Source organism: Asterias rubens, chromosome 5, assembly GCF_902459465.1.
Source record: "Asterias rubens chromosome 5, eAstRub1.3, whole genome shotgun sequence".
Taxonomy (NCBI): domain Eukaryota; kingdom Metazoa; phylum Echinodermata; class Asteroidea; order Forcipulatida; family Asteriidae; genus Asterias; species Asterias rubens.
Window position 1 is genome coordinate 15810407 of NC_047066.1, and position 17326 is coordinate 15827732.

General features: G+C 41.5%; 1 protein-coding gene across 1 annotated transcript; it reads left to right on the top strand.

Moving 5' to 3' along the window:
• Positions 1 to 210: 210 nt before the first annotated feature.
• Positions 211 to 6920, top strand: LOC117290447 (bombesin receptor subtype-3-like). Its single transcript, XM_033771864.1, has 4 exons — positions 211 to 217; positions 1179 to 1231; positions 5386 to 6031; positions 6568 to 6920. The coding sequence occupies exons 1-4, from the start codon at positions 211 to 213 to the stop codon at positions 6918 to 6920; spliced, it is 1059 nt and encodes a 352-aa protein (XP_033627755.1).
• Positions 6921 to 17326: the final 10406 nt, after the last annotated feature.

A 17326-nucleotide genomic window follows, 5' to 3' on the forward strand; every position in this document is an offset into this window, starting at 1 on the left:
CATTCTGAGAAAGGTCTGTACATTCTTTGTACGGGGATGTGTTGGTTCGTTCCTGTCTTTTGATAAAGTTCATTGAAACGGCTTTGAATTTGACTTTTGATTCATTTTGATTTTGATTTTGACAGAGGAAAATTTCCTAAAAGATCCATCTAGTTCAAATGACGTCATGGTTAAAGTTTTGCCCTGAAAAAAGGTAATTTGAGAATCAAAATGCCCCGTAATTCATTTAAGACTGAAATAGACATTGTGAACTACCCGTTAATGTAGCACCGTCTAAAGATTTATAAGGTGCTGCGGGGCATTCAGCAGCCACTGCCATTAACCCATTTCTTTTGAGTGCATGATGACACAACATACGGGACCTACGTCCCATCCATAGAGTTATATAATAAGAACTAGAGGGTGCACTGGCCTATATACGCGCTCCGGCATGCGCGCAGGCGGCCATTTTCTAAGTTGACAAAACTGGCATCTCACAGCGTGTGTTTGTGCAGCCATTTTGTAAGTTGAACAAACAGCATGGCGTGAGCGTTCAATAACAAAAACCTCAAACGTGTATTTCATATTCAACGCGTGTCCAGAATAGACCTTATCGCAAATACCAATGCGCAAGCGCAGACTGTTGAATGAGGTGCATTGTGGGATAGATATGGATCAAATTTTGATGCCAGCAAGACCACAATGCACCTAATTCCAAGCTTTACGCGCGCGCCCCGGTATTTGCGATAAGGTCTATGACGCGCTTGTCATCTTGCGGTCCCGTGGCGTTTGTGCACGAAGCATCACTCGTGCGCCCTCTAGTTCTTATAATATAACTCTATGGTCCCATCCTAATGATGCAGCAATAATGGTTTCAAGTATCTTTCGTACGGTTTCCGCTGGTATTATTCCTGCTAGTCGACTTGCTTTATCGGCTTCCAAAGATGCACTTAATTTCTCGTAGTCTCATCCAACAAACAATAAGAAGAGACTTCGTGCTTAATCAGTTAATGGGGAGGGCAGGGGGGGGGGTTACGCTCAAAACTATATAATCGAATGCCATCCGCGGAATCTCGTGGGATAACTGCATCTTTGTTGCTACAGTCATACACTCAAGTCATGATGACGGGCTATACAAAGCACTACGTGAGATTTATGGATTAATGGACTGCATAACTATGCCATTTGACGATTTCAAGTGGTTAGTAAATTCCTAATTCTAAAAGGAGGGAGAGAGGGGGGGGGGGGGGAAGAAAAACGTCAAAATACAGAAGCAGGCAAAATATTCCTGCGATGTCAGCCGGTGTTGCCATGGAAACTCATGTTCAACAACCATTGGCTGTTGAATTGAAAGGATACATCTTGAGACGGTACCCGGAGCTGTTGATTGGTCGACCATGTCAGTAAAATACTCTCATTTTAAAGGCTTGGCGATCATAGAGACAGGGAAAACGCAGCGTTGATTTCCTTCCTCCACTCTCCCCGGCTGTGGTGCATTTTAGCCCCACTGTTTGAAGCTACTCGACTCGGTCACGACAAACATGTTCGCGGGAAAATAAGTGGACTCGCACATGATCTGGACCCGTGAATGAGAATTCTGGTAAGTTTGTCTCCATCTGACAAAGAATAGAACACAATTTTTAAGATGTTTTTTTTTACGGCAGGCCTAAACTTGGTTAGCAAAGATATGCATTGTTTTTCCTCTCGGGTAAATGAGACTTGAGATGCCGACACGAGGCAGGTTTTTGAAACAATTATGGACTTACTCATATGCACAAATGTTTTTTTACAGTGACGAAGATTTTCCGAACAATTATCGGGCTGTGATATGCAAAATAAAGGTTAAAGGAACACGTTGCCTTGGATCGGTCGAGTTGGTCTTTGAAAAGCGTTTGTAACCGTTTGTTATAAAATTCATATGGTTTGAAAGATGTTTTAAAAGTAGAATACAATGATCCACACACATTTGCCTCGAAATTGTGTGGTTTCCCTTTTACTTTGCGAACTAACACGGTCGGCAATTTATGGGAGTCGAAATTGACTCTCATAAATGTCCGACCGTTATTATATTCTACTTTTAAAATATCTTTCTGATCATATGCATTTTATAACAAATAAACACAAACGCTTTTCAAAGACCAACTCGACCGATCCAAGGCAAAGTGTTCCTTTACATAGCTACACTGTGCAGAGAATGGTGATCGTAAACAGCAGACACAGCTATATTGACAGTAAGCGGAGAATGGTGATCGTATAAGTGAAAAGTTTGTGGTAATAAGCACAGCCATGAAATTGGACAAGGTTGCGTGCGTGTTTTTGATCGGCTGATATCGAATAATGGTAAAAAACGCCGACTGCAATCGTCTTTCCGCAGACCCATTCGTTTTAAAAAACACGTTCCCCAAATAAGTCTTCAAAAACATACAAACATGATTTGTATTTACAGTGTCTTGAAGCACTGAGAATACTGCGCTTGTCACTTAGAGGATGGCTAATATCAAAATAACAGGATTCAAAGGCAAAGTATACATTTGATCATTGGATTCATCCGATTGCGTTATTCTTATACAAATATAGATAATGTACGATAAAAACTATCCTGTGGGAATTTCGCTTCAAAAGGTCGGATTTGTTTTTTATACCGCCGAAAATCTGGAGCGATTATGTCCACGCAGGCAAAACTCTCTAAGAATAATTGTATTTGACAGTAATTTCCGTAATTTCTTCAGAATTAAATCAATCAATCAAACGTTTCAAAAGCCAAAGGTACATGTTTCCATTTAAATAGGTCTTCCCAAAATGTAATATGGACCGAAAACGAACGTCCATTAGATATTAAATTTTAGGCTTAGATATAGGTTTTCTCGTTCAGATTCGGCAAATCAACAGCCAATTTCATTTTCATGCGTTCGAATTAAAGCTGTTTTGCCTCTCCAGCTGTTACTGCGTTTCAAATTCAGAATTCGGCCATTCAATTTCGTTTTGAGTCGAGTCAAATTCCTTTAGCACTATGTTCAATTTAGTTCTCGTCATTCTTTTTCGAGACACACACGCCCCATGAAGCGAATTTGAACGCTGCTTTGATGAATTGTTAAATTGAATGATATTTTGTTAAATCGAATGACGCAACATTACATTTGGCTAATCATAAAACAAAATCGAATGACCCTTTTCAGTAGCATTCGATTTCGCTCGAAATAGAATAGCTTGATGGTTAAATTGGCTGCTCTTTTTCTGAAATTGGCCGAGAAAACCTATATTAAATTTGCATCAGATAAAGAATATTAAGAATAAGGGAATTAATGAAGAGGTTGTCAACTAGTAGTTTAAAGCCAACGAGGCCTGGTTCTTGATCATTTTACCGAGACGATGTCGAGGTAAATGACCAAGAACCAGCCGTCGATTTCACCAAACTCTTCCTAACTTAGGATTAATCTTAGGACTTGGGACGAGTTAAGTTTCACATCTAAATACGTAGGACGCATTGAACCCATCCTAAGTAAGGATGGGTTACTCGTCCTAACTGGAGTTAGGATTAATCCTAGCGTTTGGTGAAATCGGATGCAGACCTCGGCGGGTTTAAACCACTATTTAAAACCTCTTCAACACACTTTGATTCCCATTCATAAATAACTTTTCGGTCAAAAAACACAACACTTTTTGTTCAAAAAGTAAAATAAATGCAAAAATTATAATTGTTCAATGATTTCTTTCAACACAACACCCCTCCAGCTACGAAATGGTAAGGCCCTCGGGTAAACAACTCCTGATGAGGGAATGCTGTGGGCGTCGCGCGTATTGCGTGATGTGGCACGCTGTCCCGGCCGTTGCTCTCGACCAATAGGAATGAAGAAGCTGTCTTATAAGCACAGGCGCAAGCTCGCGTGTCATGCCCATGTTTCAACACGTTGTACTGGTCATAAACAAAGGTTTATACACACCCACGTGACGCGCTCTCCACCAATAGGAATAGCGAAACTGTCTGAGGTATTTATGAATAATATTTTATGGTTTTACACCGATTCATTCATTCATTCATTCATTCATGGCAGCACGAAGCTGAATAATGTGGCATTACAAGATAACAATATTGATAAAAATAGCATAGATAAAACACACAAAAATTGCACCACCGCGGGGTACAAAAGAACATTATATAAGAAGACGACAATAAGTAAAAATAAATATTAGATAAACCACTAATAGACACTGAAAAAAATGCACAGGGTGTTGGGGGAACCCTCTTATACATTGAAACCCCGCTATGGAATAAACCAGCTAAAAAAGAGAAACCCTAGCAGTTAAAAACTGAACATAAATGACAAAAACAACGATAGCAAAAAAGGGAAAACAGAAAAGATTAACAAACAATTACAGGATGTGGGAGAACCTCATTTATGAGGGCAAACTAAAGCATTAGAAAATAACATTTACAGCCCACATGCACACCAATAAACCAAAAGCAAATATGGAAGCTCCAGTCTAAGAGGATTGGTTTAAAAGTTTAGTAAGGAATGGAATTGCACTGTTGCCATAACGCTTAGTCCTATGTTTAGGCACCATAGTAGCATTGCGAAGACCCATACTGTGAGTGTTGTTGTTATGAGGGAACCAACCGGCATATCTATCAGAGGTTCTACATTTAACAGCAAAGTTAGTACATAATTGATCTCGTCTATCTTCAAGCGTCTGGAGACCAATGAGGTCAAGAGCATCTGTGTATGTAGTATAGTTGTTCCCAAGGATCACGTGACACGCTCTTTTTTGAATTCTTTCAATTTGATGAGTTTGCAGTTTACTGATGCAACCATGCCACACAGGAGACGCATACTCAACTGAAGGACGCACATAGCCAACATACACAGATACCAAGTCCTCAACGGGTACACCAAAACGCTTGAGACGACCAAGCATGTGTGATGTGTGTGAAAGCACTGTACTCTCAGTACAATTGCCAGAGTCACGTAAAACCATGTAAAAACAGAAATCAAGCCCAAGAGGTGTATTTAGTTTTGGAGTACTGGATGATTTTATACAGTCTTAAAATCGGAAGTTTTCACAATATTAAATTGCAAGTGTGCAATTATTTGTGATGGTGCAATTTGCAATGTCCGTTCTATGCGACAGTAGGCGTCCTACCCATACATTGCTTATCTTGTTTATGTTTGACTCCTTTATTATTAATGAAAAATGTCAGGATTTTTTTTTTTAAAACAGCACAAAAAATTAATACTGCGGGATGGGCAAATCGGTACAAAGCGCTTGCGCCCGCTTTATGTAAAAGATTAAAACGTTTTAACTTTTGTTCCATATATCAGGCAAGGCACCGACTGGGCAGTTTAAAGAAAAATGAACGACACTGTAAGCGCCAACCCTACGTTTACCGTTGCCCGGGACTCGGATGCCGGTTGGTCAGTTGGAGGCATTGAGGATAGCGCCGTAGTCCGTACAGCATACGGCATTATCAGCATCACCGGTATCATAGGAAACACTCTCATCTGCTTAATACTACTGCGTTTCCGTCAGATGCGAACGAGCACGAGTTACTTCGTGGTGCACCTCTCCGTGGTGGATCTCCTGTCCTGCATTATGGTGGTACCGGTTCACCTCTTCCCGTCCCCGCCATCGATGGCCGGAAAGTTTGGCGATTTCGTCTGCCGCTTCTACGTCAGCAAGTACGTCATGTGGACCTGCATTCTGGTGTCTGTGGGCAGCCTGGTGCTCATTAACCTGGAGCGCTTCGTGGCTATCGTGTACCCTTTGAAATACAAGAGACTGTACACCACCCGTAAGATCACCATGATGCTCCTGGGGTGCTGGCTCTACGCCCTTGTACACAACTCTTTTTTCTTTGCCGTGTATGAGCTTAAAGGTCCAGACGTCTGCCAGTACATCGGCTTCCCGAGCTTGGAGGTACAAATTGTGTTCTCGTTCTACCATTACTTCGTGTATTACGCTGGGCCGCTCGGGTTCATGCTGGCCAGCAATTGGAAGATGGTCAACAGCCTGAAGGAACAGATTTCCCGGCTCAACAATCAACCCGACCGTGCAGGTGAGTTTTGCCATACGTCACAATGCTTCAGTATTCCCTCAACATTAATTACTCCGATCCAGGGCTCGAATAATGCAGTTAAAGACCGTAGGTAGCCACCCCTCCCGCAAACACACACGCACAGACACAACACACTACCCTTCTGGTCGTGGCAAACGGGACTCTCCATAGCCGTTTAGAATATCAAAACAATTTCACTGTCTCACTGTGCGAGGACAGAACCTCCTCTTGGCCGCTCCAACTTCCGTAAGGATGAATTCAAACTAAAGCACATTACATGTTTGTCCTTTCACAATAAACCATTTTCTAAGGTATGGCCGCGGGCTTGTTACTGCGGCACTATTTGGTTTGGGTACATTTTTCTGTATAACCCAAAACCGAACCGTGTACCCCTATTATATTATAGTATTCCATCATATCTCAAAATGGCTAATTGGACGTACTATAAACTGAAAACCCTTCGAATACTTGATCATTTCATCCCTCCAACACCACACAACTCATCTTTCCTTTCCCTCTCCCACCTCTAACCCCAGACAAGAAGAAACTGTGGCACGCCCAGGCAGCCCACGAGCTTCAGAAGACCCTAGTCCTTGTCGTCATCACCTACGGCATCTGCTGGGGCCTCAACCAGACAATGTTCTTCTGTTTCTTGCTGACCGTACCAGTAGACTTCACCCAGCCCTACTACCACTTCGGCGTCATCCTCGGGGTCTGCAACTCTTGCTTGAATCCACTCATTTACACGGTGAAGAATAAATCTTTCCGTAATGGTCTGAAGGCCTTGGTATTGCCGTGCAGGGGAGAGAAGGTACACGCACACTCTGCAGCTACCACTAGCATATCTTTGGCCGTGTCCAACGAGGAGCAGGGTGCGGCCAACGGTTGATTTTACCCTCAATAGACCTTATGCACATGACGTCATTTCAGTAGGGCGCCCTCACCCAGAGGTCAAAAGGAGGTTGTTCATTGGCCAATACTGTGCGCCGCGCGTACAAATCTGTGCGTTTCGATTGTTTCGTCACCATTTTTCCACTTAGATGGCCGCTGGATGACGTCAATGCATAAGTTCTATAGACCTTTATCACGGTGTCACCATCTTGGTCATGTTCCCTGTTTCCAATTGTCATTGCGCAACCATGGCACCAGACTAATGTTTCGTCCAGCCTCAGTTTGGTGAAAATGAGTTAAATCAAGATTGTCACACCGTGATATAAAAGGTCTATACTAACATAAAGAGACCATTTTATGATAGCCTTGATTCAAGCTATTGGCGTAGTATGCCCTGGCCTTGTGCGGCACGACTCGGCAACAAAAACGGCACGAACAACGTACATGTTACATGTTACATTGTATAATATTTGTGCAAGTACATTGTACAGCGAGAACAGTATAGCGAAGTCATGAGTACGGTCGTGTCTTTCAACCTCGTGCGCGTGGCTCAAACAACAAACTTAGTACTCATGTACAGACATGTACCGTACAGATGGTACATGTACATATACAGTATGTGTACATACGATGTACACTTATTATATGCACGCTTTGTGTTATGTATGGGGGTGCGCTGGCGGAATTCGTGGAGACTCGGATTATGCAGGTCACGGCTGGCTGTGGAGAGGGAGCGCCTTGATCAAGGCTAATTATACGACAGAGCTTGCCACTTGTAAAAAAAAAATGTTATGTTGGGTGCGTTCGTTTAGCTTCCCTGGGTCGAGCCCGGTGTGTGGCGTTTTTTTTTTCTAGGACGAACGTTGGTAATTATTTGCACACGTTCGTCCTGGGGAAAAAAAAACGCCACACACCGGGGTCGACCCAAGGAAGCTAAACGAACGCACCCACTATAATAGATGGATTGCACATGACGTCATTGGTCTCCGTGGACGTAGAATATAGAATTTGATTTTCACCCGTACACAACATTTCGATTTGCCGTTTTGTGTTTATGTTGAGGTACACATCACTGATACGTTGCCAACAAAGAATACTCTGCGTTTTATCAGATACGTTTATCAATAAATAAATCATAAGTTATGTAAAAACAGTTGGTTGATGTACTTATAAATTCAACACGGACAGACACTTGCTTTTGTTTACGCATTGGTTTGTCGCTCACAATGGTTTACACTATAGTTGAACTCCCGACGTTTTATCCAAACGAACAATAAATAAATAATAAATGTAAACTTATAAGGGGCTATTCCATCGAGATCATAGCGTACTATAAAGCAATTGACATAGAAAAATGTGAGTCTTTAGGACTTTACGAAATGCAGATAGAGTATTACAGATTCCCTAATGACAGTGGGAAGATTGTTCCAAAACATTGACCCAGCTACACTGAAAGCTTTTTGACCTCAGATGGTTGTTTGCTCGGGAACATTCAAGCGAGTGATGTCAAGTGTGGACCGAAGAAATCGTGGAGGAGTTTAACGTAACAGTTAAGTGGAAATATGTCGAGGAGTAGTTTTGTTCAAGCATTACAAAAAAAACCAAGAAGAGCAATCTTAAAATGGATTCGTTCTCTAATCGGAAGCCAATTAATTTCCCTAAGTGATGGGGTACATGTTCTCTTAAAGGCTATGGGACATGTTAAAAGAGCTGCACTATTTTGTAATCTTTGAGCTCTGTCCAATGCACATGATGTGGATATATAAACGACCTTCGTGAAACGGTGACGTTACATGAATTAAAACTGGCATAATGTGTGTTCAAAATTAATTCCCGTTACATCTACAGTGACAACACCAACATGGTGTCAATATTGCTACATCGTTGGTGAAATTAACACTCAGTCGGTGTTCTAATAGTGTTCATGCGTTTTGCACGTACGTACAACGTTCATTAAGCTCCTGGCCAATAAAAAGCTCTGCTTTGCTGACTCCGCCCAGAGATCCAGGAAGATCCAACACACTTTGACCATTGACGTCTATAGAGTTTAACAATGAGTCCAGTAGCTGATTGTTCAACTAATATAAAAGATGTACCTAAAGGATTTAGGTGTCTTTTCAAACGATACCTGGTCTGTCAAATGTAATATAAAAGATGTACCTAAAGGATTTAGGTGTCTTTTCAAACGATACCCGGTCTGTCAAAATGTAATATCAAAGATGTATCTAAAGGATTTAGGTGTCTTTTCAAACAATACCTTTTCTGTACATATGAGATATAAAAGATATACCTAAAGGATTAGAGTCGTATTAACGACAGGGGATGTGGGTTTGGGATTGGAATACTCCTTTAGTATAAGAGTATAGTGTTAGCATTGTATTCTCGACGGCATTCCTTACGAACCAAGCGGGTGAAAGAAACGCACATTGAAAAACCGGGGCTCGTTGTGGGATTTATAAGGATGTAGGCAGTCGTAGAGGGAGGTGCTTGGGATGGAGTCTTCAAAGCAGACCTTTTTATTGGCCAGGAGCTTAATGAACGTTGTACATACGTGCAAAACGCATGAACACTACTATAGATAGTACGAGAACCAACTTAGCACCACAGTGTCTACTCATGAAACTGAAAGACAAGAAACAATACGTCTGCGTTAGGGTCACCATGCCCATGCATGCCTTGCATAAGATGCAAGTAACTTTGCCCTCCCCCTCTCCAGCAAAGTCGGTCACTTATACAAAGTCGCCCCTCATGTACAAAGTCACCCCTCATGTACAAAGTCGCCCTCATGTACAAACTCTCTCCTCATGTACAAAGGCGTCCCTCATGTACAAAGTCGCTACTCATGTACAGACTCGACCCTCATGTATAAAGTTGCCCTAATGTGCAAACTCGCCCATCATGAACAAAGTCGCCCCTCATGTACAAACTCCCCCTCACAAAGTCGCCAAATGTCAGAACCGCACCCCCACAAAGTCACCCCGAATGACACTTTTAGCGATAAAGCCATACGTTTAAATATTGTGCTGTTTGGTGCTGGATATTATAATAAACATGTACTTTGTTGTAGTGTAATTCTTCTTCTCTTTTTAACTGGTATGTGAATTTTTCTTGTAAAGTGTGAACGTGGTTATGTCCGCTACTCTTTTTACCCGGGCTCGTTTTGTACTGAGAGCTCATTGAAGTGAGACGGGACTGCCAGGGTGATTCCCCCTACACTAAAGGCACTTGACACCTTTGTCAAGGACCAGCAATCGCACTTGTATCCATTCAAGCATAAATATGCACACAACAACAAGCCTGTATGAACATCTGGGCTCAATTTAGATTTTCTTTGTCAATTTCGGTAAATGGGCAGCCAATTTTTGAATGCTACTGAGAAGGGTAATTCGATTTCGTTTTATGATTATTCAAATGTTATGTTGCGTCATTCGATTTAACAAAATCATAATTCAATTTAAGAAATCATCAAGGCAGCATTCAAACTTGCATACGCTTCTTGAGGCGTGTGTGTCGTCACGAAAAAGAATGACGATACACTAAATTGAACAGAGTTCTAAAGGAATTTGACTCGACTCAAAACGAAACTGAATGACCGAATTCTGAATATGAAACGCAGTAAGAACTGGAGAGGCAAAACAGCTTGAATTCGAACGCATGGATATGAAATTGACTGCTCATTTGCCGAATTTGTCAGAGAAAACCTATAAACTGGTCATCGAATTTACTTTGTTTGCTTTTATATGCATAGAATAAGGCCTTCGCTGAAGTATTTTATTATATGAGTGAGAAATTACCTCTATTAGAAAACTCAGTTATTTCAGAGGGAGTCGTGTCTTACAATTTAATGTTGCAGATAACCATCTCTCCATTGCTATTTACCAAGTAAGTTTTAAAGTTTTTAGTAATAACGTTAAGTCTTTACCAGTGCCTTTAAGTGACAGCGTACATTTGCAGCCTGAAAGTTCAACCTTTGCAGAGTCTTTTACAAAGGTTTGAGCTTTACCCTTTGGATCCGTTACAGAAACCGGGCTCTTTGTGTGGAGCCTTGATACAAATAAAATGGGACTGCCAAGGTAAATCCCCTATACAGTAACATCCTGAAGACGAGTATACTGTGTTCGAAACGTCGAGACCACACCGGCTCTTCCCCAGATTGGTTGGTTTTAGAAAAGAAGAAATTCCACAATGTTTCTGTACAAGTATACAACGCCTTAAGGCTCATCACGGCATTATGAAGCCACATTACGGTGTTTTAAAGTCACATTTATCGCGTTATACAGCCATCATTAAGGGAAGTTGAGCTGACGTTACGCGAGTAAAGGCCGGTTTATAGTCGGTCGCGCGATGGTCGCGCGACAGAAATCTTGCGCGCAATCCTAAGACTGAGGCCTAAAAACCGTGTCTTTTTATGATCGCGCGTCGAGATTTCCGACGCCCGACCATCGCGCGACCGACTATAACTCGGCCTTAAAAACGTGAACGTGAACGTCAAAAAATTGTGTCGTTTCTAGGTGACGTCACCACGACGTCTGCACGTACGTACCTCACGTGAGAAATTGTAATTTGTACGTATGCTTAAAGGCAGTGGACACTATTGGTAATTACTCAAAATAATTATTAGCATAAAACCTTACTTGGTAACGAGAAATGGGGAGAGGTTGATGGTATAAAACACTGTGAGAAACGGCTCCCTCTGAAGTGACGTAGTTTTCGAGAAAGAAGTAATTTTCCACGAATTTGATTTCGAGACCTCAGAATTAGACTTTGAGGTCTCGAAATCAAGCATCTGAGAGCACACAACTTCGTGTGACAAGGGTGTTTTTTCTGTTATAGTTATCTCGCAACTTCGACGACCAATTGAGCTCAAATTTTCACCGGGTTTGTTATTTTATGCAAATGTTGAGATACACCAAGGGAGAAGACTGGTCCTTGACATTTACCAATATGTCCAGTATCTTTAAAACTTGAGATTTTTATAATTTTTTTTGTTGACGTTTACGCTCACGAAACGTGCAGCGAAACCTCGCCATTATCACGTTAAAAAGCCCTCGTCTATAATTAACACCTCTACGGATAAATAACGCCCCAAACTTTGCGGCGTTATAACCAACCATGGTAAACATGTCATGGGTTAAAACCGAAAAGCACGTCTGCTGGCAAATAAAACAAGTCAGTTTCTGCTTGCATTATTCTTAAACGAGCCTGTTTTACCTGTATTGTCGTCTACTTTTTTGTTTGATAAGATAATCTGACATGAATTCAAAAACATTGGGAAAACATTTAAATTATAACATGGAACCTTATACAAACTTAATATTTTACTCCTGGAAATGGTGGGGGAGAGGGGGGGGGGGTCATGTGTTGTTACGTTTTGTACCTGTTAGTATACGAAGACGACAGTGCATCATAGAGCTACATATATATGCGCACAATGGTTTGCTCTTCCAAAACGGTGACGTTGCTTTCCCCTTTACAACTATAATGGTCCTGTCCATAACATGTATAAGTGGTATAAGACCTAGCATAAGCAATGCTTAAGTGCTTTCCATAAAATATATAAGACCAAAACACGAACATAGTGGGGGGGGGAGGGAGGGTGGAGGGTGAGATGGGGGGGGGGGGGAAACCCTTTATATAGTCACTGTTACTAACGGGGAACTGAATGACATCCAACCACTCGAAAGATTAAACAAGATATACGTATTAATATTTGTGTTTTACCCATAAACCGACGTGTGTTGTCTGCTCAGTACTTTCCCGAGTTTTGTGGAAAAAAATCACAGGAATTTTATTCGGGTGGGATTCTAACCCACGACCATTGTAATTCTAGAGGAGTGTCTTTCCATGGTGGAAGGAAGAGAAGGAGCTCAAACGCCCCGCAAACCCGCAGAGTAACAAATGAATACCCTGACAATGCCCCTGTCTGACCAGTGGAAAAAGATAGGAAACCTCCAGCTGGACGGCCGATTAACGAGCAGGAATAGATCTCTTTGTATAGAACGTGTGGTACCGCCAGACTGCGCCGTTGCCTTCGTGTAAAGTTGAATCATTGGAGACAAGAATTGTGAATATACACGTTTTCATTTACCGTTTGTGGTGTTTCACGGAAACATTATGGCATATTTTTACATTTTTTGTGACTTTCCGGTCACTAGCGGTGGTTCAAAATTTGTTTATTAGCACACGAGGGTGGTTGGTATTCAATTGTGTTTTTCGATTTGGTGGGCACAAGTGTACAAAATTTTTATCAGGTCTCAAAAAAGTTGTTTTTTTCTGTATTATATCCATACGACATACGACACCAAAGTTGAGTGAAGAACCAAGTGCGCACGCGCAAACTCGCACACGCCAGGTCGCCCATTGTCTGTATAAGGTATGTGGGTGATTATATTACGAGGTGTCGTTAAACGACCGCGGTACCACAGGTTCGACTTTTGAAGTCCCTTCGTTTGAGCTCCTTCTCTTCCTTCCTCCATGGTCTTACTAACTATAGACCACCAAGATTGCCCGGTAGCTAGAGGCAGTTCGAATCATGTTATGACAGCGGGTACCGCATCAATATAGGCCTATGCATTATACACCATTAGAGATGTATGTAAGAAGAAAAAAACATCTGCAAAGATATTAAAAAGCAAATAACTTAAAGAAGTTTGAGGTACGGTAGAGAATAAAAGAAAAATAGAATGAACAAAATAATAATACCCTGGATTTGAATTAATGGCCGTCTGCTCATGCATTAGTGACACTCTATTGAAATCAACGAATGGAATAATTGAATAATCCCGACTGAAGCATACCTGAGAAAAAAATGGGCAGACAGAAATTTTCTGAGGAAAAATCAGGGTCAGGTTGAGATTCACCAAGGGAGAAGACTGGTCCTTGACATTTACCAATGTGTCCAGTATCTTTAAAACTTGAGATTTTTATAATTTTTTTGTTGACGTTCACGCTCACGAAACGTGCAGCGAAACCTCGCCATTATCACGTTAAAAAGCCCTCGTCTATAATTAACACCCCTACGGATAAATAACGCCCCAAACTTTGCGGCGTTATAACAACCATGGTAAACATGTCATGGGTTAACACCGGAAAGCACGTCTGCTGGCAAATAAAAAAAATCAGTTTCTGCTTGCATTATTCTTAAACGAGCCTACTTTTTTGTTTGATAAGATAATCTGACATGAATTCAAAAACAAAATACATTTTTTATAAAACTTATTTTGGGAAAACATTAAAATTATAACATGGAACCTTATACACCTGGAAATGTTCGGGGAGGAGGGGGGGGGGGTCATGTGTTGTTACGTTTTGTACCTGTTAGTATACGAAGACGACAGTGCATCATAGAGCTACATATATATGCGCACAATGGTTTGCTCTTCCAAAACGGTGACGTTGCTTTCCCCTTTACAACTATAATGGTCCTGTCCATAACATGTATAAGTGGTATAAGACCTAGCATAAGCAATGCTTAAGTGCTTTCCATAAAATATATAAGACCAAAACACGAACATAGTGGGGGGGGGGAGGGTGGAGGGTGAGATGGGGGGGGAAACCCTTTGTATAGTCACTGTTACTAACGGGGAACTGAATGACATCCAACCACTCGAAAGATTAAACAAGATATACGTATTAATATTTGGTTTTTACCCATAAACCGACGTGTGTTGTCTGCTCAGTACTTTCCCGAGTTTTGTGGAAAAAAATCACAGGAATTTTATTCGGGTGGGATTCTAACCCACGACCATTGTAATTCTAGAGGAGTGTCTTTCCATGGTGGAAGGAAGAGAAGGAGCTCAAACGCCCCGCAAACCCGCAGAGTAACAAATGAATACCCTGACAATGCCCCTGTCTGACCAGTGGAAAAAGATAGGAAACCTCCAGCTGGACGGCCGATTAACGAGCAGGAATAGATCTCTTTGTATAGAACGTGTGGTACCGCCAGACTGCGCCGTTGCCTTCGTGTAAAGTTGAATCATTGGAGACAAGAATTGTGAATATACACGTTTTCATTTACCGTTTGTGGTGTTTCACGGAAACATTATGGCATATTTTTACATTTTTTGTGACTTTCCGGTCACTAGCGGTGGTTCAAAATTTGTTTATTAGCACACGAGGGTGGTTGGTATTCAATTGTGTTTTTCGATTTGGTGGGCACAAGTGTACAAAATTTTTATCAGGTCTCAAAAAAGTTGTTTTTTTCTGTATTATATCCATACGACATACGACACCAAAGTTGAGTGAAGAACCAAGTGCGCACGCGCAAACTCGCACACGCCAGGTCGCCCATTGTCTGTATTAGGTATGTGGGTGATTATATTACGAGGTGTCGTTAAACGACCGCGGTACCACAGGTTCGACTTTTGAAGTCCCTTCGTTTGAGCTCCTTCTCTTCCTTCCTCCATGGTCTTACTAACTATAGACCACCAAGATTGCCCGGTAGCTAGAGGCAGTTCGAATCATGTTATGACAGCGGGTACCGCATCAATATAGGCCTATGCATTATACACCATTAGAGATGTATGTAAGAAGAAAAAAACATCTGCAAAGATATTAAAAAGCAAATAACTTAAAGAAGTTTGAGGTACGGTAGAGAATAAAAGAAAAATAGAATGAACAAAATAATAATACCCTGGATTTGAATTAATGGCCGTCTGCTCATGCATTAGTGACACTCTATTGAAATCAACGAATGGAATAATTGAATAATCCCGACTGAAGCATACCTGAGAAAAAAATGGGCAGACAGAAATTTTCTGAGGAAAAATCAGGGTCAGGTTGAGATTCACCAAGGGAGAAGACTGGTCCTTGACATTTACCAATGTGTCCAGTATCTTTAAAACTTGAGATTTTTATAATTTTTTTGTTGACGTTCACGCTCACGAAACGTGCAGCGAAACCTCGCCATTATCACGTTAAAAAGCCCTCGTCTATAATTAACACCCCTACGGATAAATAACGCCCCAAACTTTGCGGCGTTATAACAACCATGGTAAACATGTCATGGGTTAACACCGGAAAGCACGTCTGCTGGCAAATAAAAAAAGTCAGTTTCTGCTTGCATTATTCTTAAACGAGCCTACTTTTTTGTTTGATAAGATAATCTGACATGAATTCAAAAACAAAATACATTTTTTATAAAACTTATTTTGGGAAAACATTAAAATTATAACATGGAACCTTATACACCTGGAAATGTTCGGGGAGGAGGGGGGGGGGGGGGTCATGTGTTGTTACGTTTTGTACCTGTTAGTATACGAAGACGACAGTGCATCATAGAGCTACATATATATGCGCACAATGGTTTGCTCTTCCAAAACGGTGACGTTGCTTTCCCCTTTACAACTATAATGGTCCTGTCCATAACATGTATAAGTGGTATAAGACCTAGCATAAGCAATGCTTAAGTGCTTTCCATAAAATATATAAGACCAAAACACGAACATAGTGGGGGGGGGGGGGGGAGGGTGGAGGGTGAGATGGGGGGGGGGGGGAAACCCTTTATATAGTCACTGTTACTAACGGGGAACTGAATGACATCCAACCACTCGAAAGATTAAACAAGATATACGTATTAATATTTGGTTTTTACCCATAAACCGACGTGTGTTGTCTGCTCAGTACTTTCCCGAGTTTTGTGGAAAAAAATCACAGGAATTTTATTCGGGTGGGATTCTAACCCACGACCATTGTAATTCTAGAGGAGTGTCTTTCCATGGTGGAAGGAAGAGAAGGAGCTCAAACGCCCCGCAAACCCGCAGAGTAACAAATGAATACCCTGACAATGCCCCTGTCTGACCAGTGGAAAAAGATAGGAAACCTCCAGCTGGACGGCCGATTAACGAGCAGGAATAGATCTCTTTGTATAGAACGTGTGGTACCGCCAGACTGCGCCGTTGCCTTCGTGTAAAGTTGAATCATTGGAGACAAGAATTGTGAATATACACGTTTTCATTTACCGTTTGTGGTGTTTCACGGAAACATTATGGCATATTTTTACATTTTTTGTGACTTTCCGGTCACTAGCGGTGGTTCAAAATTTGTTTATTAGCACACGAGGGTGGTTGGTATTCAATTGTGTTTTTCGATTTGGTGGGCACAAGTGTACAAAATTTTTATCAGGTCTCAAAAAAGTTGTTTTTTTCTGTATTATATCCATACGACATACGACACCAAAGTTGAGTGAAGAACCAAGTGCGCACGCGCAAACTCGCACACGCCAGGTCGCCCATTGTCTGTATAAGGTATGTGGGTGATTATATTACGAGGTGTCGTTAAACGACCGCGGTACCACAGGTTCGACTTTTGAAGTCCCTTCGTTTGAGCTCCTTCTCTTCCTTCCTCCATGGTCTTACTAACTATAGACCACCAAGATTGCCCGGTAGCTAGAGGCAGTTCGAATCA

What these genes read in the sequence shown, in the direction of transcription:
- LOC117290447 (XM_033771864.1), top strand. An exon ending in GAGAGGGGGGGGGGGGGGAA is followed by an intron (nt 1,232 to 5,385) that starts GAAAAACGTCAA and finishes GACTCGGATGCC; the next exon opens with GGTTGGTCAGTTGGAGGCAT. An exon ending in CAATCAACCCGACCGTGCAG is followed by an intron (nt 6,032 to 6,567) that starts GTGAGTTTTGCC and finishes CTCTAACCCCAG; the next exon opens with ACAAGAAGAAACTGTGGCAC.